At 34.8% G+C, this 20288-nt stretch overlaps 1 protein-coding gene across 2 annotated transcripts in view; it reads right to left on the bottom strand.

Moving 5' to 3' along the window:
• Positions 1–20288, bottom strand: part of ASXL2 (ASXL transcriptional regulator 2) — a 131443-nt gene that overhangs the window by 18624 nt on the left and 92531 nt on the right. For both annotated transcript variants that reach the window (XM_082427535.1, XM_082427536.1), the window contains 5 exons: positions 18293–18408; positions 14516–14645; positions 13592–13735; positions 5353–5516; positions 1372–1468 (listed from right to left, as the gene is read on the bottom strand). In XM_082427535.1, the coding sequence (XP_082283661.1) occupies positions 1372–1468; positions 5353–5516; positions 13592–13735; positions 14516–14645; positions 18293–18408 (651 nt within the window). The remainder of the gene's footprint in view (positions 1–1371; positions 1469–5352; positions 5517–13591; positions 13736–14515; positions 14646–18292; positions 18409–20288) is intronic.

Genomic DNA, 20288 nt, shown 5'->3' with positions numbered 1-20288 from the left:
TAAGAAGAGGGAAAGGAAAAGTGTTGGAGGATAGTGGATATCACAATCCTAGGCATATGAGTGGGAGAAGAGGGATCTGGCTGTCAGAATCCAACCCAGAACTTCTGAATTTCTGCTCTTTGGTTGTGTCTACTGTGCTTGATGGAATGAGGAATAAATAGTACTGAATTCTGTTCACATGTATACAGTGTTCAAAGTTTTTGCTGCTCACGAAATATGATCGCATGACTATAGGTATAGCAGTGACTGCTCATATGCAAAAAAAAGGTAACAATAATCAAGGTATCACTGTTGATAATATCTACTTTTAAAAGTTGGGGAGTAGGGAACATAAATCCAAATTATTCTTAAAGAAAGTACTGGTAACAGGTATGTTTTAAAGTGCTCATGTGATTTTGACTCTTTCATGAAAAGGGGGTCTCTGCTCAAGGAAATCTTCAAGAAAGAGAAAGGCTGAAAGTAATCAGTAAGAGATCCCTTCTACACAGAATTTGCCCTAAAAAGAAAAACAGGAAGGGAAAAGTCAACAATTACAGTGAAAAGTACAGATATTAAAAAAACCCACTGAAGCACAGGCAAAACAAAATCATTGTTTTTGGGGCCCGGATGTCTGTATTTTAAAAAAATACCACAAGTGATTATAATGAGCAGTCAGGGTTAAGAACTGTTAATAGTGACCGACACTACACGCTATGCAGACGCAGTCAATCAATCACTTTTTTATGCTTTATAATATACCCTCTGTAAATCTGTTAGATTAGAATTAGAAACATGGCAAAGCAGTAACCACAGTTAGCAATTCTTGATCATAACCTGTATTTATTAAAATGCTCTGGCTGCTACTGAACTGTACACTGCAAACGGGTGAATTTTACAGTACGTGAAACATTTCTCAAAGCAGTTTAAAAAGTTCTTAGTTTTTTAGATTCTTTTTACTGTTAAGTTTCATTGAGATTGGGCAGCAAGAAAGAAGTTATCTCACTGCTTACCAAACCATGATTCATAGCACCATAAAATAACTCTAATTCTATATTCTGCTTATTAAAATTCCAATTCCTAGGCATTAAGCTAGAATTAATGAAACAGAATCTTTAGGAATAGGGCCTAAAAGTCTACATTTTTTTTAGTTTACCAGGTGACTTTAAACCCTTAAAGAAACATGCTGCTGAACTCCTTCGGGAGCCAAACCTGGTTAGATGCTCTAAATAAAAGTCTAGCAATGTGTTTCACATAGAATAGCTAGTTCTACCCTATGAAATGTTCTATCCTTTGCCTTCCAAAACTGGGCAAATACCCATTGAGGCTCAGAGGTGCAAATATGCCTTCCAAGTGCATACACATCCTAGGAGACACATAAAGTTGAACACTTACCTTCTGAAAGTCTTTCCTTCCAGCCTTGGGCTGCTGAAGTGAAGAATTCATTATTAAGGGCTGAGCCATTTAACTTCATCAGACCATCTGGACCAACCTGGGTCAAAGAATAAGCCACAGAAAGCTTAGAAAGAAAGCCAATTGTATCATGTGGAATTTGATGTTCCTGTCCTTTTAGAAAAGAATGTGTGTAAGTTAAATTTTACAGAAACATGACTGTATCATACCATGCTGCTTATTACGGACACTTCTATTTTATAATGTAATATTATTTTTTTTCTAAAAAACTTCTTTCCTGTTTACCTCTCCTCCCTTCTTCCTCTCCTTTCAATTCCGTTCCGCATTGGTTAATTATACTCAAAGAATCATCTGCAAACACATACATAAGAGGTACTTTTCTCACATAATACAAGTGGAAGTCTCTCCAAGTCAACTGGCATAGTTTTAGCTCCTTTATAATAGCTGCAGATTGTTTCACTGTATGAATGTCCCTCAATACATTTACTAATTTCCTGATCATAAACATATATTTTGTTTCCAGTGCTTTCCCATCAACAAAGCTGCAATAAGCATTCCAGTAAAGATGAATATACTAGTGCTATTTTCTATGCGATAGGTTCCGAAAGCAAAGAAATATTTGTGTGTGTGTGTGTGTGTGTGTGTGTGTGTGTGTAACTAAGAGACAGATTATTTTCCAGAAAGGCTAATAAAATAATTCACATTTCTACTAGAAATATACGAGCATACTCCTTATCTTGTGAACAAGAGATATCAACAGGCTATTTAATTTTTGCCTATTAATGAGTTTGAAATGATTAGAATTTCCTTCATCCTGACTACTAGAGTTTTGTGTATCTTTTTGCATGTTTATTGAATATTTACATTTGCCATCTAGTGAAATGCCAATTCCTATTATTTGCTCATTATTCTATGAGGATGCTTATTTTTAACTATCTTGTGAGAATCCTTTGCATGTTATACATAGTAAAACTGCCACATACTTTAAAGATATTTCCTCCAATCTATCTGTTCACTGACTTCATTTGTGATGTCTTGCCAAAAGGTTTTAAGATTCTTCTCTGCATTAGAGATTTTATTTATTAACTGTCATTCTGCCCAAAGTTAATATCTAGATTTCTACCAGAATCTCTATGCAGATTTTTCATTAATAAAATGATCTTAAAATTCACATGGAAAAAAAAATTAATATGAAAAACTGACAGGGGGGAATTGCCTTACCATTTATTAAGCATACCACACAAAGCCACTGCAATCAAAACAATTATTACTAGCATTAGAGTTAACAAAGAAATGAGTGAAAGAGGAGAGAGTGCCTATAAATATAAAATGCCTGTAAATGAATAGAATATATAACAAAGATGGTATTTCAAACTGAGAGAAAAAGATGGTCATTAAATATGTACTGCTGGAACAATTGGCCATCTAGTCGGTAGAAAATACACTGAGCCACAATTTCAGAACACTATAAAAAATATTCTAGATGGATTAAAAGACTAAATTTAAGTTTAAAGTCATAAACAATTTTTTGAAGAAAATTTAGGTAACTATTTGGACATTCTAGGGATTAAGGAACTCAACTCACTTTATTTTCTAAATCTATCTGGGCCAATATTATTTTCCCCTGGCCCTAGAGCAGAAATTGGGAAACTTCTTGTTAAGAGATAGACTACGAATAGGCCATATACCCTCTGTTGCAACAACTCAACTCTTGACACTGTGGCAGAAAGTAGCTATAGATAATATGCAGAAACTAATGGGAGTGGCTGAATGCCAATAAAACTTTCTTTACAAAAACAGGCAGTGGGCTGAAATTGGCCTGTGGGCTACAGTTTGCTGGCTGCTGATATGTACTCTATAGATTTGGCAGAGGAGTAACAGGCTTCCCTATGAGGACAGGTCATCCAACATCTCCTTGAATATTCCAGTGCTGTGCAAGTTTCTCCAAAACAAGTCAATCCATTCTACAATTTAACAGCTCCAACTGTTTAAAAAAATGTTATTTTAACCCCAAATTTGCTTCCTGGAGAAACGAAGAAGTTTACCTCTTCCATAGATTGGTCTTCAAATATATCTGAAGAGAGATGTTTTAATCCATGCCCCTCCCTTGTTCCTTTCTCTGGTCTAAATAATGTTTTTCGACTGTTCATTGTTGAGTACTCCATACACTAAAAGATGGTTTCCAATGTTTCATGTTAGTAATAACCAGAATTTTTGATAAACTCCAAATTTCATCTGACAATGAAGCAGAATTTCATTAATAAATTCACTAATAAACTCCATACTCCATATTCTCAGATTAATATGTCCTCCCACCACAATAACTGAAAAAGACAGGCAAGTAGCCTCCTATTAAAATTACCCCACAGGAATGGGAAGTTGGGTAAGTTTTAAGGTCCCTTTTAATTCCGAAATTACATGCGGCAATTCTCCTTCTAAGACAGGATAAGGGCCATTAGTCAAAAGACAGCTCTGGGGCTTCCCTGGTGGCGCAGTGGTTAAGAATCCGCCTGCCAACACAGGGGACATGGGTTCGAGCCCTGGTCCGGGAAGATCCGATGTGCCGTGGAGCAACTAAGCCCGTGCGCCACAACTACTGAGCCCGCGTGCCACAACTACTGGAGCCCACGCGCCTAGAGCCTGTGCTCCGCAACAAGAGAAGCCACTGCAATGAGAAGCCCGCGCACTGCAACGAAGAGTAGCCCCCGCTCACCGCAACTAGAGAAAGCCTGAGCGCAGGGTTCTGAGGAACCCACACTAGAATTCTATAGATATATCCTCTGTTAGGTCTTGTGTTATTAGTCCCAACCTAAAATTTGAGTCTTTAAAAAAGATGAGAGCAATCCCTAGCAAGAAGAGAAGCTCTCTAAAAACTCTGCCAAAACTTCAGTCTCCTAACTTGTTCTAACCAAGAACTGGGCATCCCCAAAGCTATAATTTCTCCAAGGAGTGTTAAGGTGGGGAGAGCAGCAGCTGGGAAGGATCAGTTTTACTTCTTTGTCTCTACTGCTGGTAGTATACCTGACTTATCTGAACTCCCCAGAAATGGAATCTGACCTTTCACAGGTGCTGATTCATAGCAATATGAAATTGATATCAATATAGTCTAGTAGAAAAACGATTTTCAGAATGAGAAAGATTTAGTTTTGACTTTTCTATAAACTAGGGAATATATCTAGCTTTCTTACTGTAAACCAGGGAAAACAACTCTCTGTCATCATGTTTTTATAATAATTAGAAAAAAGTGGAGTGCCTAACAGATTACTTAGAACATAGTTAGGTACTTCGAAATAATCATTAATTAAAAAAAAAAAAATCTCAGAATTGAACAAACCTCACAAAATCATAATGATCCTTTTGCAGAGGAGGAAACAGAAGATCAAAAGGGGGACTGACTTGCTAGTCACTCCTTCCTTGATGAAAGCCTAAGTCTTAGACTTTTGCCTTATTCCTGACCAACCTAAATCTCTCTGGTCCCTGACTAGACTCTTCCAAACCTTTGGCATTTCTTCTGGGTACTGTTTTGTTTTCTTAAGGAGTATAACTTATATTGGATTTCAAAACTTATTACAGAAGCAATAAATGTTTGTTTTAGAAAAATTTAACAAAAGAAGGAAAAATAATTAACATTCTTAATCCCATCAAAAATCCATTAAAAAACCCCAATGTAACGCCTTAAGACAATTCTTCCTCCTGAACTATATTCTGAGGATGTCTACATCCTAATAGGATAGCTAGACAAATTTTATTCCATAATCTTTCTGATAAGAGGGTTCTTTTCCTTGATGAGCCTTACAGGGCCAACCTATTAAAAAATATTATTTCTTGTTTAATACCTTTGATATCACTTCTTTACAGGTACACACAAAAGCCATTTAAAAAGTCTTAAGGAGTTCTAAAGGTGATGATTGAAGGAAGCCCCAGATGGGTTATAAAACTGCTGATATGCCTGAAAGAACGCACCTGTCGATCCACCTCTGGAAGTAGTAGAAGCAGTCGCTGTTGGCAATCTCCAGGAAGGACTGAAAAGGTGTGTTTGTTGATTAGTGCTCGTAGGTTTGTATTAACCAGAATGGAGTCTGGTGTCTCAACATCAATTTCAGCACATTTAGTCCTCTTCATTTGCCCTATAAAAATATGGAAAAGAATCACTTGGGCCTCCTTCACATTCCTGTTTTTATCTAAACTATACCTTTCTCTGCAGTGCAAAAAAACCACGGTTGTAAGTACTTTAAAATATCACACTGTGAAGAAGGTAACACTTAAGGTTCTCAGAAATAAACAAAGCTAAGTTTTGTTCGTTCATAAAGGATAAAAGAATATGTTATCTTCCCTGCAAAAATGGAATAAAGTCTGTAAAAGTACATCTTTTCCCATACTAAAGATACATTTTATGTTTGAGACTCAATCATTTCTCAAATGGAACTAGGGAAGTTTACACAGAATGACTAAAAAATGGAAAAATTCAAATATATATATAAATCATACTGAGGCTCTTTTTCCCTTCCCGTGATAATTCTTTTCATCAATTTTATTTGCATTAGCTAAAAATGTTATGATTGAATAGCTTAGCAGTCAACAGAAAATCTGTTCACAATAGGAAGGTTTCAGTCTTTCAAAACACTGATGGATTTGAGTACAAAGTTTAAAACTTTTGCACCAAAACAAAAAAAGACTAACTTGGAAAAATATTTGCAAGCCATGACAAAAGGTTACTATTATCATTATTTTTTTTCCCGGCTGCACTACGCGGCATGCAGGATCTTAGTTCCCCAACCAGGGATCGAACACATGCCCCCTGCAAAGGAAGGGCAGAGTCTTAACCACTGGACCGCCAGGGCAGTCCCAGAAGGTTACTATTCTTGATATTAAATGTGCATCTATAAATCAACATGAAAAAGATAAATATCACCAAGAGAAAAATGAGCAAAAGGAATTAACATGCAATTCATAGTTGATTAACCATAAACAGCTGCTAAGGTATTAATATTTAAAGAAATGTCAGTTAAACTAATGAACATGTTTTATCTATCAAATGGCAAATATTGCAATATAGTGATGGGACTATTCACGGAAAAAGCAAAAACCACTTTCAAATAATGCTGGTGGGGCTGAAATCAGTATAATCTTATTAGAAGAAAACTGAACAATACACAGCAAAATTTTAAGGTGCATAGGAATCTAGGATCCATAAATTCTACAATTTGGAATACTTGCATAAAGTTACACAATCCTGGATGTGGGTAACCTCTGGCTCCTGGCACAAACAAAAGTCATCTCCCTTGATAGGAAAGGATTCCCCTTAACTTAGGCCCATAGGATTCCTACAAATTAAAATCCAGCACTGCCTAACAAAGATTACCCTGACAAACCAGGAGGTATGCCAGTATGACAGAAAGTAAGCAGTAACCAGAAATAAAAGATTTAGACCTAGAAGTACTGCTATCACTGAAACTGTCACATACATAGAATATAGAATAGCTATGTATAAAATAATTAAAGAAATAAAGAATGTAATTGTAAAGATGAGGCTAAAATAATCAGGAATGAATAAAAAGACTTTGAAAAACTAAATTTTAAAAATTGTTGAAATCAGATACCATGAGTGGATTAAACAGGAGGGAATTATAGCCAAATAATTTATCCAGAATATAGAAAGGACAGATCAGATAAAACATTTTGAGAGCTTTAGCAGAAACATGAATGACAGAATGAGAAGGTCTAATATATGTGCTTGATTGGAGACCCAGAAAGAAGAAATTAAGAGAATGGGAAAAGGAAATATTTGAATAATTTGCAGCAGTACATTTACCAGAACTGATGAAAACCACAAACCTAAAGATCTAGAAGCAAAACATATTCAAAGCAGGATGAAAAGAAATCCACGCTTAGTAAAACTGCTCATCAAAGAACAAGAAATAGCTTGAAAGCATCCATAAGGAAGGGAAAGATTTCCTAAAAAGGAACAGAATAACAGCAAGCATCTTAACAATGAAGGAATCTGTAACAAATGGGTTAACTATAAAATGCTGAGAGAAAATAACCATCAATCTGTAATGATATGTATAGTAAACTCTCCTTGAATGAACATAAAACAAAGATATTTATAGAAATAAACAAAAATTGAGGGCATTTTCTACCAAGAGACATGCTCTAAATAAAGTTCTCAAAAACCTGTACTACAGGAAGGAAAATCACTGCAGATGGATGGGCTGGAATACAATGGAGAAAGATAGACATGCTTGCATAAAACAATAGCATTCTAGCGCCTGATCTGTGAGATTAAAAACAAAGAAGCAAAACGTCAGATAATAATATTATTTAAGTCCAAATAGAAAGAGATCAGTGCTAAATTGTTATAAAGTACTTCCATAGTTCTGGAAGAAAATCAAGATGGCCACTTTTTTGCTAAAAGAATAAATCTTAAAAGTTCTCATCACAAGGTAAAAAAAAATGTAACTGCGTGAGGTGATGAATGTTTACTTACAGTGGTAATCATTTCGCACTATATACATATATAAATCATCATGTTGCACACCTAAAACTAATAGAACAGAAACAGGATGCATATGAAACTCAGCAGAGAGAGAAAAAAACTATGAAGGAATTAAAATGGACAACATATAAAAATACTAGCAAACCGAATCCAACAATATACCATGATCATATACCATGATCAAGTGGGATTTATCCCAGGGATGCAAGGATTCTTCGATACATGCACATCAATCAATGTGATACACCACATTAACAAACTAAAGAATAAAAACCATATGTCATCTCAGTAGATGCAGAAAATCTTTTGACAAAATTCAACACCCACTTATGATAAAAACTCTCCAGGAAGTGGGCATAGAGGGAACCTACCTCAACATAATAAAGGCCATATATGACAAACCCACAGCTAACATCATTCTCAATTGTGAAAAACTGAATTTCCTCTAAGATCAGGAACAAGATACAGGTGTCCACTCTCGCCACTTTTATGCAACATAGTTTTGAAAGTTCTAGCCACGGCAATCAGAGAAGAAAAAGAAATAAAAGGAATCTGTATTGGAAAAGAGGAATTAAAGCTATCACTGTTTGCAGATGACACGCTACTAAACACAGAAAATCCAAAAGGCTACCAGAAAACTACTGGAGCTCACCAATGAATTTGGTAAAGTTGCAGGATACAAAATTAATACACAGAAATCTCTTGCATTCCTATACACTAACAACAAAAGATCAGAAAGAGAAATTAAGGAAATAATTCCATTTACCATTGCATCAAAAAGAATAAAATACCCAGGAATAAATCTACCTTAGGAGGCAAAAGACCTGTACTCAGAAAACTATAAAATGCTGAGGAAAGAATTCAAAGATGACACAAATAGATGGAGAGATATACCATGTTTCTGGACTAGAAGAATCAATATTGTCAAAATGACTATACTACCCAAAATGAATCTACAGATTCAATGCAATACCTATCAAATTACCCATGGCATTTTTCACAGAATTAGAACAAAAATTTTTACAATTTGTATGGAAACACAAAAGACTCAGAATAGCCAAAGCAATCTTGAGAAAGAAAAATGGAGCTAGAGGAATCAGGCTCCCTGACTTCAGACTATACTACAAAGCTACTGTAATCAAAATTGCATGGTACTGGCACAAAAACAGAAATATAGATTAATGGAACAGGATAGAAAGTCCAGAGATAAATCCATGCACCTATGGTCAACTAATCTATGACAAAGGAGGCAAACATATACAATGGAGAAAAGATAGTCTCAGGGAATTCTCAAGGAATTAATCTCCAAAATATACAAACAGCTCATGCAGCTCTATGTCAAAAAAACAAACAACTCAATCAAAAAATGGGCACAAGATCTAAATAGACAGTTCTCCAAAGAAGGCATACAGATGGCCAAAAAACACATGAAAAGATGCTCAACATCACTAATTATCAGAGAAATGCAAATCAAAACTACAATGAGGTATCACCTCACACCAGGCAGAATGGCCATCATCAAAGAGTCTACAAACAACAAATACTGGAGAGGGTGTGGAGAAAACAGAACCCTTCTACACTGTTGGTGGGAATATAAATTGGTACAACTACCATGGAGAACAGTATGGAGGTTCCTTAAAAAACTTAAAAACTACTATATGACCCAGCAATTGCACTCCTGGGCATATATCTGGAAAAAAAATCATAACCCGAAGGGATACATGCCATCTTAATGTTCATTGCAGCACTATTTACAACAGCCAAGACATGGAAGCAACCTAAATGTCCATCAACAGAGGAATGGATAAAGAAGACGTCGTACATATATACAATGGAATATTACTCAGCCATAAAAAAGAATGAAATAATGCAATTTGCAGCAACATGGATGGACCTAGAGATTATCATACTAAGTGAAGTAAGTCAGAAACACAAAGACAAATATTATATGATATCACTCATATGTGGAATATAATTAAAAAAAATACAAATGAACTTATTTACAAAACAGAAGCAGACTTATAGATATAGAAAACAAACTTATGGTTACCAAAGGGGAAATGTGGTGGGGAGGGATAAATCAGGAGCTTTGGATGAACACATGCACACTACTATATAAGACAGATAACCAACAAGGACCTACTGTATAGCACTGGGAACTCTACCCAATATTCTGTGATAACCTATATGAGAAAAGAATCTAAAAAAGAATGAATGTGTGTATACGTATAACTGAATCACTTTGCTGTATACCTGAAACTAACACAAAGATGTAAATCAACTATACTCCAATAAAAAAAATTTTTTTAATTAATTATTTATTTTGGCTGCACTGAGCAGCACGTGGGGTCTTAGTCCCCCAACCAGGAATGGAATCTGAGCCCCGTGCAGGGGAAGGGCAGATTCTTAACCACTGGACCACCAGGGAAATCCCTCCAATAAAAATTAAAAAAAAAAAAAAAAAGTTGCGGCAAGCCAAAAAAATTTTTTTACTCATTAAAAAAAAGGGAAACAAACAAACAAAAATCAGGACAAAGATCAACAAAAAAATAAGATTGTAGAAACAAGTCCAAATAGATTAACAATCACAATAAATATCAATGGATAAAATTCACCAAAGAAAAAAGATTTACATATTGAATTGAAAATAAAGAAAATTCAGCAAGCTATATGTTGTGTAAAGAGATATACCTAAAGTACAAGGACATAGAAATGAACAAAGTAAAAATGTAACAGGCAAAAACTAACCATAGGAAAACTGGTGCACCTCTAGTAATATCAAACGAAAGACACTTTAAGTAAAACACTTGATCAGTGATTGACAAGGTAAAAAAAAGGGGGGGTTCAATCCACCAGGAACATTTTAAACTTGAAAATATCTAATATTAGGTAGCTTCAAAATATGTGATATGAAAACTGACAGAACAACAGGGAGAATTGAACAAAGCCACCATTAGATAGGAGATTTCAACACATCTCTCTCAATTATTAATAAATCAAGCCATACCAAAAGCAGTCCAAAAAACAAGGGGGGAAAAAGGCTGAATTATTTTTCAGATAAACAAGCTTGATCCAATCAACACAGAATTCTGTGTTGAATAACTACACTACACTTATAAAGTTCATTATCAGTATTCCAAAAATGCAGGTCTCTGTAAATTTGAAATATTAGTAGTAATTATAACAACAATGACCAATGACAGCAGCAGTAAACACATGTATATAGGGCTTCCTAAGTGTCAGGCACTATGTTAAACACTGACATGTATTAACTCATTTATTTTTCATACAACCCTATTTGCATGAAAGAAGATGAATTTTCATTTATTTCTTGGCCATTAGGTCAAACTTAAATACACCATGCCTTCTTTTTTTATAGTTAATTTTTCCTAGTTGTGTTATGAAAGTCAGAAATTCTTGGCCCATACTTTCTTAATTTTGTAACTCCATGTTTCAAATGCAATTGAATGAAGACACTAAAATTGTGACTTTAACTGAATTTAAGTAGAATATTGGCTCTATAAGGAAGAAACTTTGTTCTGTTTATCACCACATCTCTTGGGCCCTAAACCTGTGCTTGGCATATTAGTATACCTTCTATAAGTATTTGTTGACTAATTGAATATTTTTATTTCTTCAATTTTTGGTCACGCCACACACCATGTGCAATCTTAGTTCCCCGACCAGGGATCGAACCCGTGCCCCCTGCCTTGGAAGCGTGGAGTCTTAACCACTGGAGCACCAGGAAGTCCCAATAAATGAATATTTTTAATCTTTGGCAGTGCGACTGATGCTCAAAGGGCATATTCAGTTTAAGGCAGATACTGTCTCTAAGAAAAATGTACCAATTTACAATCCCACCTAGATTCAAACCAGATTTTTACAAAGAACTTGTCTGAAAATATTAATTCTATTCTCACACTTAATAGTTTGGTAGGGTCTGTTTTATATAAAAGAATGTAAAATAACTTTCCTTTAGAATTTTGTTGGCATTTCTGCACTATCGTTTGGCTTCTATGTTGCTGCTGAGATGTCTGCCATCCCAATTCTTGAATCTTTATATGTGAACTACTTTTTTCTCTTTGGAATCTTCTTGTTGTCCTAGATGTTTTGAAATTTCAAAAGAATGGTCTTGGAACAGGTTTCTTTATGTTCACGTTTCTTGACAGGAATCATGTACTTTCAGTCTGGCATCTGTGGCTTTCAATTCTACAGAATTTTCTTGTATTATTTCTCTTATCATTTACCTCCCTTTCAATTTCTGTTCTTCCTTTCTGATACTCCTACTATTTAAGACATTGGACAGCCTAGATTGGTGTTCCTACTTTCTTACCTTCTCTCTCCTTTTGAATCTCTCCTTTGACCTATGTTCTGGGAAATGTCTTCATCTCTAACTTTTAGTATTTCTATTAAAATTTTTTTATTTTTGCTACCATGTTATTTAATATCCTGGTACTCTTTATTTTCTGATTTTTAAAATAGTATTCTGTTCTTTCATGGATGCAGTATCATCTTTTCTTTCTGTGGATATTACAGTTTTTAAAGTTATTTGTTTATTAAGTTTTCTCCTTCCTGAACTCTTTCTTCTGAGTCTGTATTTCAGATTCTCTCATGACGGAGGTTTTCTTCAAAGGTGATCCTTAGTAATCACAAGTAAAAGAGAGGCACTAAAAAGCCTGGCTGAAAATTTTGGGTGCCTGGGTGCATCTTGTAGACTGGTGAGCTCCACAGAAGTATGATCAAGATGATCTCTTTTAGTTGGGAATCTATAAATTTGCCTGCAGATTTTTTTCTGAGGCTATTCAATTTCTTTAAGTACCAATCCCACAATCTCTTGCTGAAGCATAGGGGGGTAAGAGGAACAAAGTAATGGAAGTAGAAATATGCCTCACTACTAACATTCTGGAAACCAAGCAAGCAGGAGGATCACTATTTAGTATTTGTATTTTACTTGATTTCCCTGAGTCCAGTACATTGCCTCATTATCTGCCCTCAGCTATGTGTGGTGTCTCTGAATTTCAAGTCTATATGGTTTAATTTCACCTCAAAATAAATCTCCTGTCTCCTGCTAGGCTCAGGCATCAAACTTCTTCTTATTAACTTTCAAAGGTTTTTCTTTTCAACCCTATGCTTCATCTTTCTCTACTATGAGAAAGATATCTCAATCCTTGATATGATATCTCCAATTCATAAACCTTTCTGGTGCTCTACAGGCTTAGCTGGCTTGCTTACTACTGGCGTCTGCTCCTCAGCTCTGCGAAAGACTCCATCCAGTTTTTTTATCTTTCAAAATCTGTTGATATTTCCTGTCCATCTGTTGTCTCCTTATTTTCTTCACCCTAATGGGTTTAATCTTTTGTATTTCCATATTCTCATTTTATAGTGGGATTTTAGAGGAAGCAGGAAAAGGGGTTCAGTTTGCCATGTTTAATTATAAGCCCTTCTACCTTTCTGTACACAGAGATAAAAGGTAAATAATGCTGGATAAAGAAACCTCTTGTCAGAAAGAGAAATAAACCACAAATGGCTGATAACAGATCTTATGCTGAAATGAAGTTTGATAGACAGGATAGGAAGAACATGAAAACAGTCAAGAGCTCAAAGGTGAACAGGAAGGAGCAATTAAGCCAAACAGGTGATGTATTTCAAACACACAGAGTTGAAAATTTAAGGTGCAAGAACTGAGGTCTTTGTAAATTAACTTACTTGTGTGAAGCCTGTCAGACCTCTGGAATGACTTCTTTCCCAGGCCTAGCAAAGGATTTTCCACTTTAACTGAAGAAGAAAAGCTAGAGTTTGAGTTCTGAGGGCTGCTTGACTGTCCGTCAGATTGCTTTCCTTCCCATATTGCTAGGGGAAAAAATATATATGAAAGACGGGTGACCCTGAGGGTACAAACAGAAACTAAACAATCAATCAAATGAACAATTAAATCATTCAACGCTAACCAAAGGAGTTAGGTATGAGGCAATGTGACCCTTCAAATGTGTTCTGAGTCTGAGAATTAGGAGTCAAAAAGTAAAATAAAATCCCTTTCCTCCTCCCAGCACATTATTTGCTTCTGGTGGTAAATTTCCTTCCTAACAAAAATGCAAAGTTCTGCAAGACAGTTTAAATCTGGCCAACTCATATAATCAGCTGGCATCAAACTAAATTGTGTAATAAAATACAAAGCCTGTATCTAGACCAGTTTAAATTCAAAACAAAATAAGCAACAACAACAAAAAGTCCAAAGGCCTGTGGATATGTCCAATGGAAACCCAAATGTATCATGAATTCTTAGGAAAACCTTTTATTTTTAAAGGAGAGAACCGGTGAAGAGTTCAGTGTGAGCATCTTGGAAACATCAGCTTTATAAGGTTACTAACTAGAGGCTTCCAAATATTATTAGTTTAGACATATTGGAAGTTAGTCATTGATCTTATTCTAACATGTAAATCCCAATGATGTATTTTTTAACAACTGTATGATTACTCTGCATAAATTTCCCCCTTTACCCTAGAAGGATTTATACTGATGATTTGGCAGTAATTTAAATACAGTAATTTAAAAATAAAGGATATAGTATACGAATTTGGTATACAAAAATACTGGAAAAAGAAACTTTCACTGAAAAGACAGTCTGCCTACCAGGTTTGGCAGCTACAGAGTCACTGGCTGCTTTGACAGTCTTCAGAGAGAGGTGCTGGTTGGAGGAGATGGACATGCTTGGCCTGCATTGCTGCTGCTGCTGTTTCTTCTGCTGTTGCTGTTTTAGAGCCTATAAAGAGAAAACTGACTGTAAGAAACAAAACAAATCTTTAGTTTTTAGTAATAACAAAAAAATAAATGACTTTAAGTGGTAAAGAAGAGTATGCTGATTATCCAATTTCTTTGAAATCCATCAAAGTAAACAAAACTCTAAACTAAACTAATTAAACACAAGGCTTAAATGATCCTTAAGAGTTTGGATATTTTTTTTTACCAATGTTCTCCTTTAACTAAATGTGAGAAATTGTCATTAACATTTTTAGAGCTTAAAAATCACCAGTAAGCCATGGACTTCTCATACTTGTAGTAGCAGAGAATTAGATGTTTTCAATCATTCTGAAAACAGAATTCTAAGCCCTAGACCAAGAAGAGTCCTATTTGCATCAACTTTATGTAGAAATGTAAATATTTAGCTTACGTATGTTTCAGAGGTTCTGCATTTGAACAAAAGGTTGTAAATAACTACTTGAATTTGATCTCAGGTAAGAGCAGTAAGATTTGGCCCAATGACCAAATAAATCTCAGCAATTTATAGCAATGCAGTAAACTGAAGGGAAGGAAGATTGGAAAACATGGGTTCTAAGAACAGTATGATTCCTTCTGGTTATTTCAGAATATTTTAATTTCTACGATGTTCTTAGTTTAGAGAATATACTAAACTATTTAGAATGAACAGAAAGACAAATAGCTTCCCAGATTTTAATCATAAAGATATATAAAGGCTATTTTTAAACTCAACGGTTTAAAAAGAAAAAAAGACAGAAACTAAGAAAGTAAAACCACATTTCAGGAAAAAGTTGAACATCTATGACCTCATTAAAATGCCAGTTTAAGCTTTAACCTTCAAGACCATCATGTAGAAAAGTGCGGGATAACTGCCTACTTGTCTCCCATTCCCTTTTCACAATATGGTTTTCTCCTTTTCACATTCACATATACCTCTGGCTATGCCATGCAAGCACAGTGGCAACACTTGATCTCCTTGATCTAAGCTGTCAGTGGAGAAAAGAAACTGAGAGTCAGGTATCTGGCTTACATTCACCTACAACATTTATAATAGGTGAGGCAGAAGCATAATGTCAGTGTTGTCTGATCACTTATTACAGCTTGTCTCTCATTCTTTGCAATCAGAACAGAAAATGTTTGTAAGCTTCCTGTGTGGCAGCCATTAGTATTCATTCCTTTCTATTCACAGTACCTAGGTCATTCTAAGTTAATGCAAAATTTAATAGAGCCACTTGATCTTATCTATTTCTGCTATGATCATGTAAATTCAGATATATGATGAAAACAAAATAACTTACAGCCTCTCTGTTTAAGAACTGTACTCAGTTTTCCCCTCCCTCAGTAGCTTACAAACCCTGTTCTAATTCTGTTTAAAATTTAAAAAGCAAACAACAAAAAAAACCTTCACTGGGGTAAAGGATAACTTACACTGAAATAAGTTTTCTCACCTAATAATATGAAAAACATATACTGGAGGCAAGGCCTTACTTTACATACCAACAATCTAATTTATATAATTTCTCATACTGGTATAAGACAATACAGTATTTGACTCCTAAGATTACAGGAGAATAATACAGAGTAGTATATATGTCATGAATAAGCTAACAAGTTTTAATAAAATATTTGCCTTTTCTCTGTGGAAAAGAAGCATCTCATACTTCTTAAACTCTTGCAAAGAATGTGTAAAACTACAAGTGCTGCAGGATACCCAGGCAGATGGTAATTAACCTTATCAAATTTTTGGACATCTTTTAATAAAAGCACTTTTGGTTTAAGCACTTTAAGACCTACTTAATTTAAAAAATGTTATCTCATCTATCTATCTATCTATCTTAGGCCGCACTGAGCAGCTTACGGGATCTTAGTTCCCTGACCAGGGATTGAACCTGGGTCCCAGCAGTGAAAGCGCTGAGTCCTAACCACTGGACTGCCAGAGAACTCCCTTAAAATTTTAATTAAACAGTTATGACATGAATACATTTTTACCATTTAATTCAAACATAAAGCTAAACTCTCTTTTGCCCACCACTCAGTCTTGTTCCCCAATCCTCAGAGATAACCACAGTCATCAATTTATTTTCCCTCATTGAGCTTTTTTTTACACTTACGTTATATGTGTGTGTTTGTGTGTATATACAGATTCATATTTCCATTAAGAATATACTATTGTTCTGGGTATGTATGTGGCTATGTTTATGTTTTTAATGAATGTTGTAACACAACTTGATTTTAATGATTAAACATTATAGTGTGGTGATGTTTCCATGTCTATGCATAGAGAAAAACTTAATTACAAGGTAAACTTTTAATCCTGTATAATTTTCTAGCATATGGATATGCCACTGTTTATTAAGGAATTCCTATATATATATATATATATATATATATATATATATATCCACTTGCAAGTTTTTGCTATTACAAACTTTAATGCAAACATTTTTCTGTGTGTGTATGTATGTAAGTATGTATGAATACATGCATTTTTCTAAGATAATTTCCCAAATATTCAACTACTTAGTCATGGGGGATATGCATTTAAAATTTTAATAAACATAAAATTTCTCTCCAAAGTAGCTATAAGAATTTATATTCCACCAGCAAACTACAAGTAGTCATTTTCCCACATACTTGACAGTGCTTGTGCTTGATGTTATAATTAAGCTGTATTATATATGCTAATCTGAGGATAAAATTAGTCTGTGTCCTTAATTATTAGTCAAATTTAAATTTACTGATAATTTGCATTTCAAAAAATAGAAAGCAAGTTCTTTGAAAAGCCCAATAAAATAGTTGGCAAGTAACACTGAGAAAAGGAAGATACATCACAAATGAACAACACTGATGAACAAAAGAGAAACATTAAAAAAAAATACTATGTACAACTTTATACCAATATTTGAAAAAAATTAAGTGAAATGGAGCATTTTCTAAGAAAAGTAAATTTCCAAAATTGGCTCAAAAATCAGAAAATCAAGAGACCAGTAGTAGTAGATGAAATTGAAATGCTAGGAAAAGAGCTGTAAAAGTGAGGTTTGCAGAACTTTCAGGGGAAAAAATACTTTCTATGATTTTTTCCAAAAATCAGAAAAATAATAGAGGGCTATACAACTTATTTTAGATGCTAAGAACAACCCTGATTCCAAAACTGTATAAGGACAGTACAAGAAAATAACAAAATCGAAGCTAAAATCTTAAAAAAGAAAATTCCATTAACATATTAAAAATTATATAACAAACATACAGGGTTTATTCCAGAGAGCTAACAATACATTAACATTAGAAAGTCTAGCCCTGGAATTCCATATATTGGTTGACTTAAAGAGAAAGGCTACCTGATCATCTTCATAAATGCTGAAGAAACTCAACCTGAAAAATTCAATACCTACGTACACACACACACATACACACACACATACACACACCCCTCACGGCAAATTGGAAACTAATGAGGAACTTTTAAAATGTGATAAAAAGAGTATCTACCACAAACCTATAACACAGAGGTGCATAAATTATTAAATACAAAGTGGGAAACTGCACAAAATTTCTCCCTAACATCCTTCCAAGAAATTTTCACTGACTGCCAGAATCATGCATTTTTAATGTAGGCGATTATAATTCTGATAAACAGAATAGCATGATTACCTGCTTTAGTGCCTTCTTGCTGTGCTTCTGTGACGGAGAAATGACTTTACCTGCTGGAATGGTGGGTGATGGGCAGCCTGACTGAGGAGAGGAAGGTTGTGACAGTCTAGACGATACTAGGGGGGAAAATGACAATGAAAAGTTTTGTTATCAGAGTTGATATCAAGCACCATTCCTTCCCCAATCATATGCTGCTACCTGTATTAAGAACTGTGACCAAACACTTTTGGGAAGGATCTTCTTTTTGGAGTTCTACTGCAAACAGCCTCCCTTTTCAGTTTATTTCCTCAGAAAGCTCTAGTGAAGGATGATAGGATGGGGAAGGGATGGATGTTAGTATTCATTACTTTTCATTCTTCAATTTTTCAATAGAATTGACTGAAGAAGCAGGAAGTAGAATATAAACCATGAGTCATCAACTGAGATAAAACTTAGAAAAGATGCTAGAGCCCGTTGAACAGTATCTATGTTCTTAAGGTAAATCTAATAACAACATGATATTGTGGAAGAGCCCTGGGTTGATAGAATGGGTTCCAGTTTTCCCTATCTTTAAAATGGAAGGCAATAAGGCCATTCCACCTCAAACACTACCATAGCTTTAATTTTTATATTCCTTCAACTCTTACATCAATAGTTTTAGGTCTACCCATGTGAAAAGGTACTTTAGGATTTCTCTGATGGAATCAGTGTAGGTTTGCACAGGATGTAACCACTCTCTACTTCATCACCAGCTGTTTTATACCTCATCAGAGCTTAGCCAAACCTTAGTATTACGTGAATGAGGGTTTTCCCTTCAAGGGCCTATACCTCTTATAATAAATAGCAATTAGATCTTTATGTTCTATAAAGTTCAACAGTGTATTATTTATGATACGAGATAACAAAGAAATTGCTGATTCAGACCCCTTAATAATAAAAAATAATAATCACTACTGCTAGTGATGACTCTGAAAGAATCCATGTTTACTAATGCCTTCTTTCAAAGTAGCTGGACTGAAAGGGCCTGGATAGCAAAATGGCATCTCATGGTATGGCTAACGAGTCTTAAGATACCATATAAAGTATGCTGGCAGGTAGCTACCTGACATAAGAATGTAGAAGCATGGTTCACTGGAATACATAAGCTTTGGAATATGGCATTTCAATGGACTCTTAGATGTCCTAAGAAAGGAATGCACAGTAGACAACATTTAAAGAGGACAACAGTAGACAATGTTAAGAAGAAGACCTATCATAGTTAGCTTTAGCTTTGTATCCCAACCCTTATAATAAGGTTATATATGGGAAAGAACTGACATACAGTAAGCGTGGTGTTAAAAAAAAAAAAATTCACCGTAATATACAATACAAAACATGGAGTTGGATAATTCTTGAGATGGTTAAGCAACAAAAAGAAACCATATCCTTAGTGCACTTAGATGTTGACCAATTTTTTAAAATAACAGTTTCACTGAGATATAACTTATATGCCATACAATTCACCTAAAGTGCACAATTCAATGGCTTTTAATATATTTGCAAAGTTGTGTAACCATCATCACTATCAATTTTCATCACCCACTAAAAAAACCCTGTACTGGTTAGCTGTCACTCCTCTTTCCCCTAACCCACTCCCCTAGTCCAAGGTAATCACCAATCTATTTTTTGTCCCTATGCACTTGCCTATTCTGGACATTTCATATAGATGGTATCATACAATATGTGCTGTTTTGTGAATGGCTTTTTTAACTTAGCATGTTTTAAAGATTCACCTCTGTTAGAGCATGTATCAATACTTTATTCCTTTTTATCATCAAATAATATTCTATTGTATGCATACGCCACATTTTGTTATTCATTAGCTGATTTGACATTTGAGTTGCTCAAAAGGACATTTGAGTTGTTTCCACTTTTTGCCATTACGAACACTCGTTAGCAGAATTTTGTGTTGGACATATGTTTTCAATTCTCCTGGGTTCATACCTAAAAGTGAAATTGCTGGTTTTTTCAGTAACTC

Source organism: Balaenoptera physalus (genome assembly GCF_965194825.1).
Source record: "Balaenoptera physalus genome assembly, chromosome: 15".
Lineage (NCBI taxonomy): Eukaryota > Metazoa > Chordata > Mammalia > Artiodactyla > Balaenopteridae > Balaenoptera > Balaenoptera physalus.
Note: the sequence above shows the minus strand (reverse complement) of the source record. Positions and strands in the feature narration are given on the sequence as shown.